We start from the raw sequence: 14,594 nt of genomic DNA on the forward strand, positions 1-14,594 counted from the left end.
AGGAGGATATTCCTGCCAACTTAATGACAGTACAACTTGGAATTTAAAAATAACATTTCTGTCAGAAAATGCGTCTGTTTAAAAAACAACTGTGAATAGTATGATTGAAAGTTTTAAAGGTACCTCTAAAAATGAGTTTTCCTTGCATGGCTGTTTGCTACACTGTACAAACAGTCAGTTCCTCTGGTTATTTGTGGTGGTCTTCTTCCTGTGCTTACTCTCTGCTGACAACTCCCTGCTCAGTGTGTCTAATGATTATTTTTCGTGTGCATCAGGCAACAATATCGCTCTGCCATTCATTTGTTAACAAGTTCAGCTTGCTTAATGCTCTATTCACACTCCTTCTATAGTTTCTTTAATTCCCCCCATATCCTGTAGTGTTCTTTTTCCTCATATCCTATCAAGTTTTATCACAAGAGCTTCAGTTCTTCACTGAACAACTTATTCAAGGCTGCAGGGGATTAAAAGATATATATATATACCTTTCAGAAAGTCTTTGAGTCTCTTGTTCACTATGTTGCTTAGAAATTGCTGGAATGATTGATGTTACCCGAACCTAAGGCATTGTGTGTCTTTCCATATCTGTTTGTCTTCCTGGGCCTATAAGGCAAGAAGAGTTGAAAAAATGTTGACCACTAAGTGAAGGCTTCAGGGTATTGCACTGGAGTGTTCACCGCATCATCTCAGCTTGGACTGTGGATGAGGTGTTGTTCATCAGGGGGGAAAAAAATCACAGTGTAGCTTACTCATTCCTGTGTAACTCTATAGAAATTTAGTACTAAAACGAGCTGATAAGCTCCAAAACAATACAGTGTGAACAAGAAGGTGGGATTGACACAGGAAAGTATCTAGAAATTAAGGCTTCTGTTATTCTTGAAACGTGTGTTTTTCTTTTTTTCCTTTAGCAGTGTGTTTTAGTTACCGTTGATGTAAAATTTTGTATTATGTATCATGAAGCATTTGGTATTAATTTTGTTCAGTCAGTGTAAAATAAGAGACCACTTTTATATTGTTGCTTTTGGGTCTTCCATTGTTTACTTTTAAAGTCAGTTGGAGTCTTTGCATAGTTTTGAGTATGGTTTGGATTGGGCAGTTTCCTACCTAGCATTATAGGAGACTGTACAATGAGTTTAGCTCACCAAATTGGCGTTGATGTAGTTTCTACAGCAGAATCTCTGTGGGGAAAATTTTGGTGCATGTACAGTAAACATGTTGGAACTGGAGAATGAAGTTCAGCTTCTGCTGTTTTATAGACTGACTTTGTGCAGAATGTCATCAGATGAGGAGAAAAGCACAAGTCCAGTTTTGCCAAAAGACTCTTTTCGGGGCAGTTCTGTTTCCTCAGATCTTCAGGTAGGAAAGAGGCAATGTCATTTTGTTCACTGTCATAGCATTTTGTTTTGCAGAGGATAATTATGAGGAAATCTAACAAAACTTGCGTCTTTTTTATGTTTTACGTGTACAGGAAAGTAATAAAAATGTTAGTGAAAAGAAGCAAATTAGAGAAAAAACTGAGATTAAAATATCTTCAATTGGATTCCCTTTTGTGCAATTCACAAGAGATTTCAATTTATGTGAAAATTCTTATCTAAAATTAAAAGGTTGATCAATGACAGCTGCAAGTAAAATCATACAATTTTCGTACTTTTTTTCTGGTGTTGTTTTTTATATGTTTTAAGTCTTATCAAGGAGCATAAATTTGACAGAGTAGGATAGAAACCTGTTTTCTGAGGGATGACGTGTAGCTATGTGTTAGGCTTCTTATATGATGTTGTAAGAACTGCATTTTTTAATGGATTTATTTCCCATGGAGTAGGATTGTGGTCAACTTAATCATAGAAAGGAAATGCTATTTTTTTTTTCTGCATCAAATATGCTGAGATATGTTGGAACTGTAACAGTGGAAGGTTTTTCTTCTCTGTGCTCAGCATTATTCTGAGAGGCTGCGAAGGTACTGGATAAAAGCTTTGTCCTATTCTTTTGAAAGCAGCAGACTTTCATCCTTCAGTAATTTGTTATTCCTACTTGAGGAGTCAGTATTTTTTTTCTTTGATACAATTCTATCCAAAACAGACTAGTTTTGACGAAAAGTTTTGCTAGTTCCCAGTAGAAATGCATCTCCGTTTTTGTCACCTGGTGGAATGCGCATGTACGGCAGAAGCATTCTTAGATTAAGGGGTTTTTTCTTCATATGGATTGACTTTATTCCTTTTAAACTACCTGTTTATGGGTGATTCATTTCTGCAGTTTGTATGCTTCTCTGTTTGTGGTCATATCTCATGGGTAAGTTTTCTTACTTTTTGTTCAGCAATAATAATTCATCTGCGTTTCCAATGTCTTTTGTAGTTGGAAAACAGGATGAAGTCATTGTGCAACAAATTTTGAAAGACCAGAATTTTTTTACGATCTGCTTGATTATCAAGGAGGTTCTAAGGCCACCTTGTAGAGAATGTAAAGTAAACTAATTTTAATGAATGACTGACTTGGAACTGAGAACATATCTAGAATAGAGTAGAATAGATCCCATTGGAAGGGACCTACAATGATCATCTAGTTCAACTGCCCAACCAATTCAGGGCTGACCAGAAGATAAAGCGTATTATTAAAGTCATTGTCCAAATGCCCCTTAAAAACAGGTGTGGGGCATTGACCACCTCTCTAGGAAGCCTGTTCCAATGTTTGACCACCCTCTTGGTAAAGAAGTGTTTCCTAATGTCAAGTTTGAACCTCTCCTGGTGCAGCTTTGTACCATTCCCACACATCTTGTCACTGGATCCCAGGGAGAAGAGATCAGCACCTCCCTCTCCGCTTCCCCTCCTCAGGGAGCTGCAGAGAGCAATGGGGTCGCTCCTCAGCCTCCTTTTCTCCAAAACGGACAAACCCAGAGTCCTCAGATGCTCCTCATAGGAGTCTGTTACTGTTGAAAAAGGACACCATCAGGGTCACAGCTGAGCAAAAGGAATACTGACAGCGAAGTGCTCTACTCCTTTTATATAATTTTGAAGGGCCTTTTTGTTTTATTTTGTTTGCGCCTTTTTGATAATCTGATGCTTTTAAGTAGAGGACAGATTATTTATTACCTTTATCTTATAAAAAGAATCCGCTGGCTCCTAGAGAATTTACATTTACTTATAATTGAGCTCTGCAAGACTTTGTCCATTCAATTCATTCTTTTCCTGTTGTTTAGTAACCTTGACTGCAATCCTGAAGACAAATTCTATGCAACATCTATGGATTTTTATAATGCTTTAAGAAGGAAGAAAAAACCCCAGACATCTGAAAGCTCTTGTGCCTCTTTTTGTTTCAATACAAATTTATTTACTTCTACAAAGTCAAGGTAGTATGTATTAAATGATCAAAGGTCCTCTGACCTTTAGAACTATGTTCCTGTAGTTTTATGCTCTAAGAGAATTTTTGTAGTTGACATAACAGCTTGAAAGTTTTGTTTAAACCAGAACAAAGGCAGTAAGTAAGCCAAAGATAAATTGTTAATTTTATTTTATTAGGTTTTTATTTGAAATTTATTGGTCAATATTTCATTCCAATTGCCATGTCTTTGTTATGGAATATTTAAGATAGAAATAATACACTTAATCACTTAATGTTTCCCTTTCTCTGTTTTACATATTCTTACTGCAGTCTCCAGGATTTTTTTTTTTTTTTTTTTTTTGTGTGTGTGTGTCTAAGTTTCTGGTTACAGTTGGGATACTGTGGGATTGGTTTGTTTGGTTTTTTTTTTTTAATGTTTGCTTTCAATTTCATTCCAACAGTGTTATTGTATTGGAATTTATAAGCATGTATTTCAATATTTTTCACTGGATACTGTCTATTGACACTTTCTGTTGGTGCACAGGAGCGTGTATTCCTATCATATGCTGGATTCTTTGGGTTTTAGTAAGAGTATTAGAACTTAAAGGACTAGATAAATTTCCTGCCATAACTTGATATGTGTATTTTCAGTGCTCAAGATGTCTATAGTAAGACAGACTGTGTGCTAGTGATTAAATTGGGTGACGCAAAATGAGCTGCCTACTTGCACCTGACATCTTACCTACTGTGTCCCTTGAGTTGGATAAGGTAATTGTGGAAGCAGCTGGATCAGTTCTGACTGAAAACTCACTTGTTTGAGGGAAAAACTTTGTTTTAAATTGCTATTTGGTCACACGATCTCTTTGAAGAAGACAGAGAACTAGTCTAATGTTTTCTGCACAATCATTTAATTTAGATGCGTTAAGGTAAAGACTAATATAGTGGCCTTTTTACTCTGCTGAAATTTTGCTACAGGGAATATTGTACATTTCTTTGTAGTTCCTGGTTGAGTAACTCATCTGAAGATGTCTGTTTTCTAATTCTAACATCTGATAAAATCTAAACCATATCTCTTTAGAACGATATGGATATGGAAAAATTGATAAGTTGTTGATTCACAACTAACTATACCTTTTACATGGAATGTAATACTTCCTTTTGCTTATCAAAAAGATACACTATGTATTTGTAATTATGTAGCTTCACATACATTTATTTAGCTTTCTAATTTTAATGTGGAGTAGAAGATGGGAAATGGAAATTTGAAAGGAAGCTAGAATTCAGCAAAAATGTACAAAAACCTAGCTTCTTAAAATGTTCTCTAATTAGTTGAAACCCACAAAAATATAAGGGTTACACTGAAATTTTTAAAACCTTTTCCTTTTCAGCTGGTAGATTCAAAAACATATTACATGTAACTGGTATGTTTAACTGATTGTTTCCACTGTAACTTTGCCGGCTTGAGGAGCAAACTAATTTTTCAATACACACTTGGTTTCTGAGGTTTGACCTCATTAGGATACTAAACAGAATTAGTAAGATATTAAGAAAAAATGACTGCTAGTGCCATGCTTTAGTACTTTCCAACTGGTGTTTTTTTCCAAGTGTTTAATTAGTGGTTTGATCGGTTTCAGCATTTAACTGCTACGGGAACATTTGTAAATTAATTACCGGATTGTATGTCTAAATTATAATACAGATTATTCACAGTTTCACAATGAACTCTAAATAATTTCCTCCTGAAAATCTGTTTACCAAGGAGATTTCAAAAAAAATGCTACATTAATTAGTTTACTTTGGTATATAATATGTCACATACCAGTCAGATTGGTTTATAACTATTTAACAGGAAAGCTTTTATATTAGTTATATATACACATTCCCTAAAACTATGTAATTTGAAAAATGCATACTATAAGGTGAGCATTATTGTATCTAATCTAAAGAAAATACTGGATAATCAAATGTCTTTTGATGACTGGCTATAGAACTCCCACCAAAGAAATTGTAATGTTACGGAATGTGAAATGTGACAGCTTTGTCATGGCTCTAAAAATACATATTTTTCTTTGCAGTAATAGTAGTGCTTACGAACAGTGTCAAGTGATTAATAGCTTACATGATCTGGAACTTTTTTTCAGTTCACGTTTTTGTTTAAGGTGCCTATTTTGTATCCAATTCTGGCATCTAGCAAAGTCTGTGTAACTGTCATAGTGCATCTAGCTGTAATTGGAGTAGGCATGAAGATGAAACAAGAGAAACATAAGTTATTATAATCATAGTGTGAAAACAGCTTGCTTTTGCAACTTTAAGGAAAATCCTCTTAGTTTTCACCATAGTAATAATAATATAAAAAACTCTCAAATTTAAAACCATTTCCACTCCTCCCTACATATACCTAGTTTGTAGAAATGTAATTAGTTTTATAATTATTTGTCATCACTTTGTGACAGGTTGAATATGAAGAGCTGCTTCGTTATGCTGTAGTGACTCCAAAGCTTGAACTGTGTGTCTTGAAGTCGTCAGAACCTTCTTCAGAACTGAGAGCAGATGGCAGATTTTCAAGTGTAACAGATGATGGCATTCACCGTAAGACTCCAGGTAGTATGTGCAAAGCTATGCTCTGAGCTTACAAGAGCAGTGATGTAACTTTTTTGATTTAAGTTTTCTAATGCCTTCTGTTTGAAAATATATGTCACTCATATATAGTACATTTACATTTTGCACAACAAGAAATTTAGAAGGCATATTCACTGAAGGATTCTCTTTCCGATATCGCTTTCAGATTATACTATTGATGTGCTGACAGTTCTCTGTGTTTTGTGATGTAGATGTTTAAAGTAATTGGTGTAATAATGCAAAAAAGGCTGCCCTTACTTACAGTATACTTTGTTGAAATTCGACAGGTCACAGCTGGTTTTGCTCATACCTGTGCTGACATGATAGATAAATGAGTATTTAAAATATGATTATTTGGAAATGAGAGTTACCTTAAAAGGGCTTTGTGTAATGTCTTATCTTGTCACTACATGAATGTCATTCTTGCTCTTTTAGTTTAATCACACTATTTTTTACTTCATTGCTTGGTATTTAGGACTATATAAGCTTAGTGTCTTGTGATGCATTAGTAACACTGGTATTTATGGTTATATATTGTGTGCTTTTGTCAATAGCACTTAGGTTGAGGAAGCTCTGTTAATTTTGCTTCAGAAGAAATAGTAAACCATCATACCAGCGTTATTTCTTTACTAGGGAGTTTAGCTTACTCAGGAAGAACTTACTTAAAACTAACTTCTATTCATTATCATGCTATTTTATGATTAAATTATTTACCTACACTTTTCCCTTCACTCCTCTTTTTGTAACCCTTGAGGATGGGCTTCTCTCTACTATTTAGAGGAGCATGGGGTGTAAAATACGTGGATAATTTTACTACTAGAGCCTAAGCAGCCTTGAAGTGCTGCGTAAATCTAGTGGTAGAGTAAATGTTGTTCAGGGCTAATGTATGCAAGAACTCTTGGCCATGCTGACCAGAGGTAAATAACTCTCAACTAGCAGGAATTTATCAGTGCAGTTGCAAAGGGCAATACAGACACTGGAAGTTGTTTATTTCATATTAATAAAAGAATCGTGAGTAAAAAAAAAAAATAAAAATCCATGTCCTTAAATTGTATGTTGCTTTCACTGGAATAAAGTAGTCTTAGTAAGCTGGCAATTAATATTTAGTTAACTCGAATTAATACAATATAATAAAAAATTATCTAGAAACAAGTTCTTAAAATAAGGAATGTTATTAAAGTGAGGGTGGTAGTATTGGTTATGCTCTCTATCCTTCTAAGGTGAGTTTGTGCTGTGGAGTTTAGGTATATTCAGATAAACAAGCCAATACCTAGTTCTCTATCCAGTATGCCATAAGGAGAAATGTTTTATAATTTTTATAAATTAATGAAGAATCTTAGGCCTTAAGAACATCATATCCATAACTTCTCCCATGCAGAATTAGTGTGGTTGTTCTTCTGAATATCAGACTACCATAGGAAATGCAGAAGGCATGAGAATAGAGATTTAGAGAGAGAATATTCTGTAATGGAAGTAGATCTGGAATTAGAATGTGAATGTTAGACAAACTTCTGCCAACAGATGAGTTTCAAGTGCAAGCTTTGCTTTTTGGTTTTTTTCTCTTAACATGTTGAAGGTTATTAACTTGATCCAGTGTAGTTATGTCCTGTGTGAGAATTGTACCAAGTTGCATGAGAAATCAGATTAATAGAAGCTGCTGGTATTTTGTACTGTGGCAATTATTCTTGAACAGTCAAACATTGTATAAAAAATTCTACTATTAGTAAGAGTCCTGCAACTCTTAGCATGAGAGCAGTTGCTTGGGGTCTAAAAAATTATGATACAAAATGTTTTGATTGGGGGAATGAAACATCCTTATCTGTTATATCAGGTCAAGGTACCAAAAATTGCAGTCTGATAGATTCAACTAAAGGTAGCGTTTAAACTGTCTAACAGCCAAAGAACATTCTGTGGCTACTGTCAAGAGTCTAATACTCTCTGACCAGGTTCCTTTAGATATTGCACACAAGGAGGGCTTAGTCTTCTAATACCAGTTTACTCGTCTGAAGATATTTGCTATAACATGGGATCTTGGTTTAGCAGAGTGATAGAGCGATATACTGAAATCACAATGCAAGCACACATCATGGTCTGTTTGGATCTCTCAAATTTACAGGCCAGCATACTCTGTAAATTAAACTTTATTTTCCGAGCTCAATAGGAAAGAAAACAAATACATAAAACAAGGGTTCAATCTTCTTTATACAGACTAATCTAACATAAGGTTTTTAACTTACGAGTTTTCCAATTCATAACTTGCAACTCATTGCTCACACCCCTATGAGAAAAATAATTACCTAACTGACAGCGAGACGGCTCATCCTTCCTCTTCTATCACAGTGCAGACCTCTGTATCACACCAGGAAGCACGAAAGCCTCAGTAGACTGGCTGCTGCTGGATACATTTCAAAAGCTTTTTGGGTAAGCTGATGTGTTTATACCTTCCAGCTTGGAAGTTAGTGAATTCTGAAGGAACTGCCAGACAATCAATGAGCAAGGATTATGGCTCCAGGAGAATGCAAGCTGCAGGTGATAACAGCTGCATAATGACCTTTAGCCCTTCTGTCCATCATGTCTTGGATGCATACTGCTCTTGCCTTGTGAACTAATGACACTACTCCAGGATACATCAGGCTTTAGCATTAGCTGTGTGTTAGCCAAAATCTGAGCAGGAATTGGTGAAAAGTCACAGCATGGTAGAGTAATTGTAATGTACAGTTAGATCACAGTACAAATTTGGTTCCTGTTACCAGTATCTATACACTAACCATCATAACACTGGGCATCCGCAGTTGCCGGGAGGGCCTGTGTGGGTTAAAGCCAGCTCAAGCCCATTGCTGTGCTGAACGTTCATTTTGCTGGTTGCTCAGTTTTTATACTGTGTTGGGTTGAGCCAACACTTCCCACATGCTTGTCTGGCTAGCACAGGAATGCTTTCACACTTCTCGATTAGCTAAGGCCATTTACACAACCAGTTGATCCCCTCAACAGATTGTGTAAGTGGCCTTAGTTACTCTAGAAGTTGATCCACTCAACTGATACAGCCATTCATGAAAAACAAAGGCAACCCTCTGCCCCTCCCTGTGTTGAGAAAAAGTTCAGCTTTCTTTACAGCAGCTGCGGTCACTCCCTGTACTCTTCCCAGAGCTTGAGCATAGTGCTCATCTCCTCTGAATCTTCTTACATTGTAGCAGGCTGTTGATCGATCACACTAGCAGATTGCCAGGATTCAAAAACACTTTTCAAAACTCTCGACTTGTAGAGTTCAGGTCAGCTGGTGGAAGTATTTCTCAGTCTCAGATGTTGTTCTTAAAACAGGAGCAGAAAGTTTTGAACCCAGCTGTGTGGAATTATATTATGGAGCAAATCCCAGTTCAGGTCTTGTCCCCAGTCCTCTGTCTGCTTGGAGTTTTGTCTCCTACTTTGAATGGAACATTGTTTTGGAAGGGAATATTTGTGATGTGTGGTACTGCTATTTATAAGAAAGAAGCTCAGAATCAAAACACTAGACTTGTGGTTTTTTTTCTGTAGATGACTGTATACTCCCTCTCTTATCATCTTTGTCTGAAGAGAAGATTTTAACCAGCACTGTCTGCTGTCTCTCTTTAACTCTGTCAGTGTAGTTATGCTCTTACTTTTTTTTCTGAGGTCAAATATATATCCTGTGAAGTCTTTGTTCCTTTTTATTGCCTAAAGATGTGCAGTAGAAGTGAGAGGACAAATTTCCATTCCCTTGATTGCTTCTCTTGAAATATTTTAATAGAGTTATCTTCTAATATGCTGGCATTACCAAATAAGAATAGTCATTTGCAAACTGTAGTTAATTGTCATGGGACGGGAAAAAAATGCTCTTATGCTTGACAGTGATCAAAATTTTGCATTGCAGCTTTATGTTTTACTCATTACAAGGAGCCGCATATTCCCCTTGGTTATAGACACTTGGATGTTTATTATCTTTGCAAAGGGAAGCACCTTGCAAAATAAAATTTGTCTTTTATTTTTGAAATGAAAACTAATGATTAAGAAGGTGCTCTTGATCTTCTCAGAGACTGAGGCAAGAAGAATATTTACATGGCCACATCATACTTCTATTAGCTATGCTCTATAAATAAACTTCTGGTGCTTTGCTGCTTTATCAAAACATAGGTTTGCTGTTCAAAATGTCACTATGTCCTGTCAGTCTAGGAAAGAGGTGTCTTCTGTCTCCTTGAGATAGAGCTTAAAACAATAGTTTTAAAAAGGCTCTTTGACATTTATTCTTTCCCTGCCTGGCTCTAATGCTGTTGCTGTGTTAAAATAACAAATTCATAAATTATTAGTGTCCTATAACTTTCTCGAACAAAATGCATGTCTATGCTGGGTGTAGAGTTCACACCTAAAAGTTTGCTTTTCTGTGGAGCTTCTCAAGCTTGCAGTGTTTTTTCCCCTTCTCCACATGATGTTGGTATTGAGACCAACAGAGTTTCCAATGCCACATGACACCTTCTGAAATGAAGTTCTCTTTGTGGAGTATTCTTTGTTCTGGTGTTTTGACTTTTCTTCTCGGGTTTTTGAAACTGAAGTGAATGTTTCCACTATGACAATAGAAGTCTGATTACTGGTAATCTCTCTTTGTTGCAGTAAATTTAATAATACATAATATCTTCAATAAGAGGTTCCAGTCAAATAAGAAAAATAATTGGAATAAAACATGCTGTACTGTTCAATTCAATGTCCAAATGCTTTTAAACTTTGAAACCTGAAACTTAATTTCCTGTTCTTGCTACCAGTTTAGTTGATTAAATTTGAAAATGACTAAGACTGGAGCAGTAAATTATTTGTAGCGAACATGTGTAATGATGACTCATACCCAGACAGTGCAAAAATTCCTTCTCTTCAGGCTGCCAGTCCTCAGTATTGAGCCATTAAACTTCTGAGTTTTTTTTTTTAAACTATACATTTTAGCAAATTGCTACCCTTGGTGTGGGCCACTAGTAGCAGATAGTGTGTGAGAACAGTCAGAGCTTATTTACTCAATAAAAGCAGAAAAAGTTAGATACTAGAGGAACACGGAAAAAAAAAAAAAACTGAAACAGTAGTATTAGGATAACAGACATCTTGAAAAACAGCTGATTTCATTACCTCTACTATAAACAAGGATACAGTCTAGAGATTTGTCAGAGTAAATGCATGTGGGGATTAGTTAATGAAGTGCATTTTTGTGCTTTATCGTATCCAAATGTCCTTGGTAATTTAATGGTATCCTGTAATGCAGTGGAAGGTATAGAGGTCATAGGAGCAGAGCATTAGGAATAAGAATGAAAATATGTGTACAACTAGAAAATTATGGCAATACGGGAAGGCCAAAATAAATTACATGAGATGATGATATAAATAGGTAACAGATACACTCGTTGGATTCAGTGAAGGGTACATCCTCTGGTAAATGAGAAGAATGGAAGCTGAGTTAGGATCTGTACATGGGAACAATTGGGGGAGGGGAGTGACAAACTTGTAATAATGATCTCAGACTATGGCAGTTGTCAGTCTAGCTTAATATTCTGGTTTTGTTGGTTGCATTTTGTTCTGGTTTTTTTCTTGGAAAATATCTTGCAAGCTGTGCTGTGTAAGTTGGATATCTTTGTAATCCAAGCAAATAGTAAGTTTAAAACTGAAAACAAACCTTCACGCACTTTACAGCAACGCTGCAATTGAAGGAAGAACACAGTGCCATGCAGGAATGGGAACAAGTGGTAAAGGACAGAACTGGGAATACTTGACAATAGTAACACTGCCAAATATTTTATATTGTGAAAGGCCAGACAGATTCTTCATCACTGAAATTAGATGTATTTCAAGTAGTCTAGGTCATCTGTCTACCTGTCATATTTTTTGGAGATCTTTACAAACAACGAATATTCAAATTCTGCCATTAGCTAACCAATACTTCTCTGATTTGCAGGAAGAACAATGTAAAAAGCTAGACCCTGATCTTAATATATTGGTGTGATTGGGAATAATCTGTTTACGGTCTTCTGCTTATGCAATGGGGTAGGAAATTTAGTCTAGAGAGTTGTGTGTTAGTCTACAGGTGTGTTAGATGAAGCTTCTTTAGCTCAAGCCGATTTTAATTTTATGATGTGTAGTTGTATATGACCTTAGGAGAAATGACAAAAAGCAGTTGTAATTGCCTCTGCATCACAGTTCTTCCTTCTTTCATTCTTATTTTGGAGCATGAGTGTAGCAGTTGAAATTCAACCTACTTGATGGGGGGGAGTATTAGCCAGTCAGCTCTTCTCACTTTCTTTGGACAGGAGACCTAACAGTGATAGTAACTGTAAAAGAGTGTCAATGATCAGGCTCCACCTTAAATAAGTGAGAAACATACATTTCCAGTGTTCCTTGAAAATACTGCTTTGTGACAAACAGTTGAGCTTATCTGTGCATGCTTGTACCAGAAAATAATACCCATCCACTATGAAACCAATTGTACACACAATATTTTTTCTCAGAAATGAGGGCTAAAATGCTGGAGGGTTCCTCTCTCCATGAAAGAAGGACAGTATTCTTTTGAAGCTGTTCTGATTGTTATTAATACCAGGAATCTGCTAATCTCTCTTCTTTCAAAATTTTTTTATTTAGCTGTCAACTCAAATAACAAATTTTCTGTAAGGAATAGCTAAATATGAAACAATATTTAATTTCCTCTGTTTACTTAAATATTAACTTCTTTATTCTTACTCATTTTTTTCTTCCCATCAGTTGGAACAAAAAAGCATGCCCATTTGCTTCTGGGCATTAATTTTGCCATAAGTATTTGCCTGGGCATAAATATTGCAGTGGTAGTCAGCCACAGTACCTGAAAGTGAGCCCTTATTGTGTTATATAAATTCATAGTACATATTTCCTTACTCGAGTTTAAAAATATAATTAGATTAGCAAATGAAAGGCTGTAAGGAAAATGGATACAGGTACATACCAACATTGAAATATACCCACTGGTTGTGTTGTGAAAGCACAAAGGAAGGCCCCTGGCCTCTGAAGTTTGCAGTTTCATTAAGGAAAATGGCAAAAGTTTTTTTATATTTTTGACCTGAGATATTAATCAACAAGAAGTCTTTACTGAGAGAGACAATTTTTGTTTCTGGAAACACTGGGTTTTTTGGTGCATGTTCTGCAACTGCGTCTTTAAAATGAAATAACAAAAGATTTTGTTCTTTAAAGGAGTGAAGGAGTGGAAGTTTTGATTTGACTAGTATTCCAATAAGACTCTTGGTTTAAATATACTTGTATCTTGGAAGCATGTATTTGAATTCCGTTGTTTGTTTTGCATGGGGAAAGGGAGTTTCTGATAGCGTAAATATTCTGGGCTTTCGGGTTTTTTTTCATGCCTGGCTTCTGACTTCCATCCAGAATGCAGACCAGTTAGCCTTTCCGGAGTATCAATCCTTATTCTCTGTCTCATTTGTAGGTTCAATGTCAGTGAAGGGGCCTTCTGAGGCCAATATGGAACGACTTTGCCCTGTTCTTTCAGAGGAGACTTCTCCACAAGGGTCCACAGGCGGTCCAAGAGAAATCAACGAAACCATAGTGACTGAACTAACTTTACCTGATGAAAAAGTAACTCAAATAGAAAACATACTTGATCTCTGGAGTGGAAGTCTTAAGGTATTTATTTTATGTGGAGTCTTTAAAAGTCATATACAGATGTAAGTGTGTTGTAGAATAAGTGAGAGTGCAGGAAAAGTTGCAGTGTGATTGCACTGGGGAATGGTAGTTTCCTTTTTTGATTCTTTCTGTTGTTGAGTATTGCATGTAAGCACTAGAATATCTTGTTTCAAGAACTTTGGAATAACTCTCTCCATTAGGGGTGTTCAGTTACTGTCATTCAATAGTTTGTTATGTCTGGTAATATTTATAAACAGCCTGTGTAATGAAGGCATCACTGTAAATATTCACGTCTCCTTAATTGCTAAGTGTTTTAATACTAAGCGATTAGGGAGGAGGGAATAGTTTTACTAATTGCACTACTGACATCCCTTTAACTTTTCAGACAAATGTTCTGACTGAATTGAGAAAATGGAAGCTTAGTTTGATCGAACATCACAAGCTTCAAATGAAACAGGAGAAAGAGAAACACGATGCACATGTGAGACAATTGAGCAATGAGATGGAAAACCTGAAAGAGTTGCTACGTACTTATGAAATCTCTATTGGCAGGAAAGATGAGGTAGTAGTTCAATTTCACAATTCAACAGTTCCTCTCTTTTTAGAAATATACAAACTGAATTTTTGGGTCTATCTCTTTGAACAAAATTCTTCTTTAAGCAAGTAATATGGAGAAGTAAACAACATATTCAGACTGTATAGTACAAAAAGAATGATTGTTGCTAATAATGTTGTCCATACTAACAATGGAACCTTAACATGCTGTATGTATGTATTTTGCATTGGTTGCTTCTTACATCTAAAGTCTATTATTCCTTATTTATTTCTTGAAGATCACAGTGCCTTAGATGAGTCTATTAGCTCTTACACTTTAAAACCTTTTAATTTTTCAGTGATTGAATTTGTTTTCTTGAGTTTTAGATGGGCAACAGTCTCCTAAATATTAAAGAGTCTCTATTTTAGGGTTCTTAGAAATTGTACATTTGTACAGCGTCTAAAGATTGTACATTTGGAGTCTC

The 14,594-nt window shown here is 35.8% G+C and overlaps 1 protein-coding gene across 1 annotated transcript; it reads left to right on the top strand.

Moving 5' to 3' along the window:
* Positions 1 to 1,269: 1,269 nt before the first annotated feature.
* On the top strand, positions 1,270 to 14,137 carry LOC104470571 (centrosomal protein POC5-like; the record flags this gene model as incomplete). The annotated part of the gene is made up of 5 exons (XM_010085542.1): positions 1,270 to 1,353; positions 3,808 to 3,855; positions 5,763 to 5,910; positions 13,379 to 13,575; positions 13,961 to 14,137. Coding segments are annotated over exons 1-5 (654 nt in total), but the record flags the coding sequence as incomplete, so codon positions are not given.
* Positions 14,138 to 14,594: the final 457 nt, after the last annotated feature.

The sequence above is a fragment of the Pterocles gutturalis genome, unplaced genomic scaffold, assembly GCF_000699245.1.
Source record: "Pterocles gutturalis isolate BGI_N339 unplaced genomic scaffold, ASM69924v1 scaffold11565, whole genome shotgun sequence".
Taxonomy (NCBI): Eukaryota; Metazoa; Chordata; class Aves; order Pterocliformes; family Pteroclidae; genus Pterocles; species Pterocles gutturalis.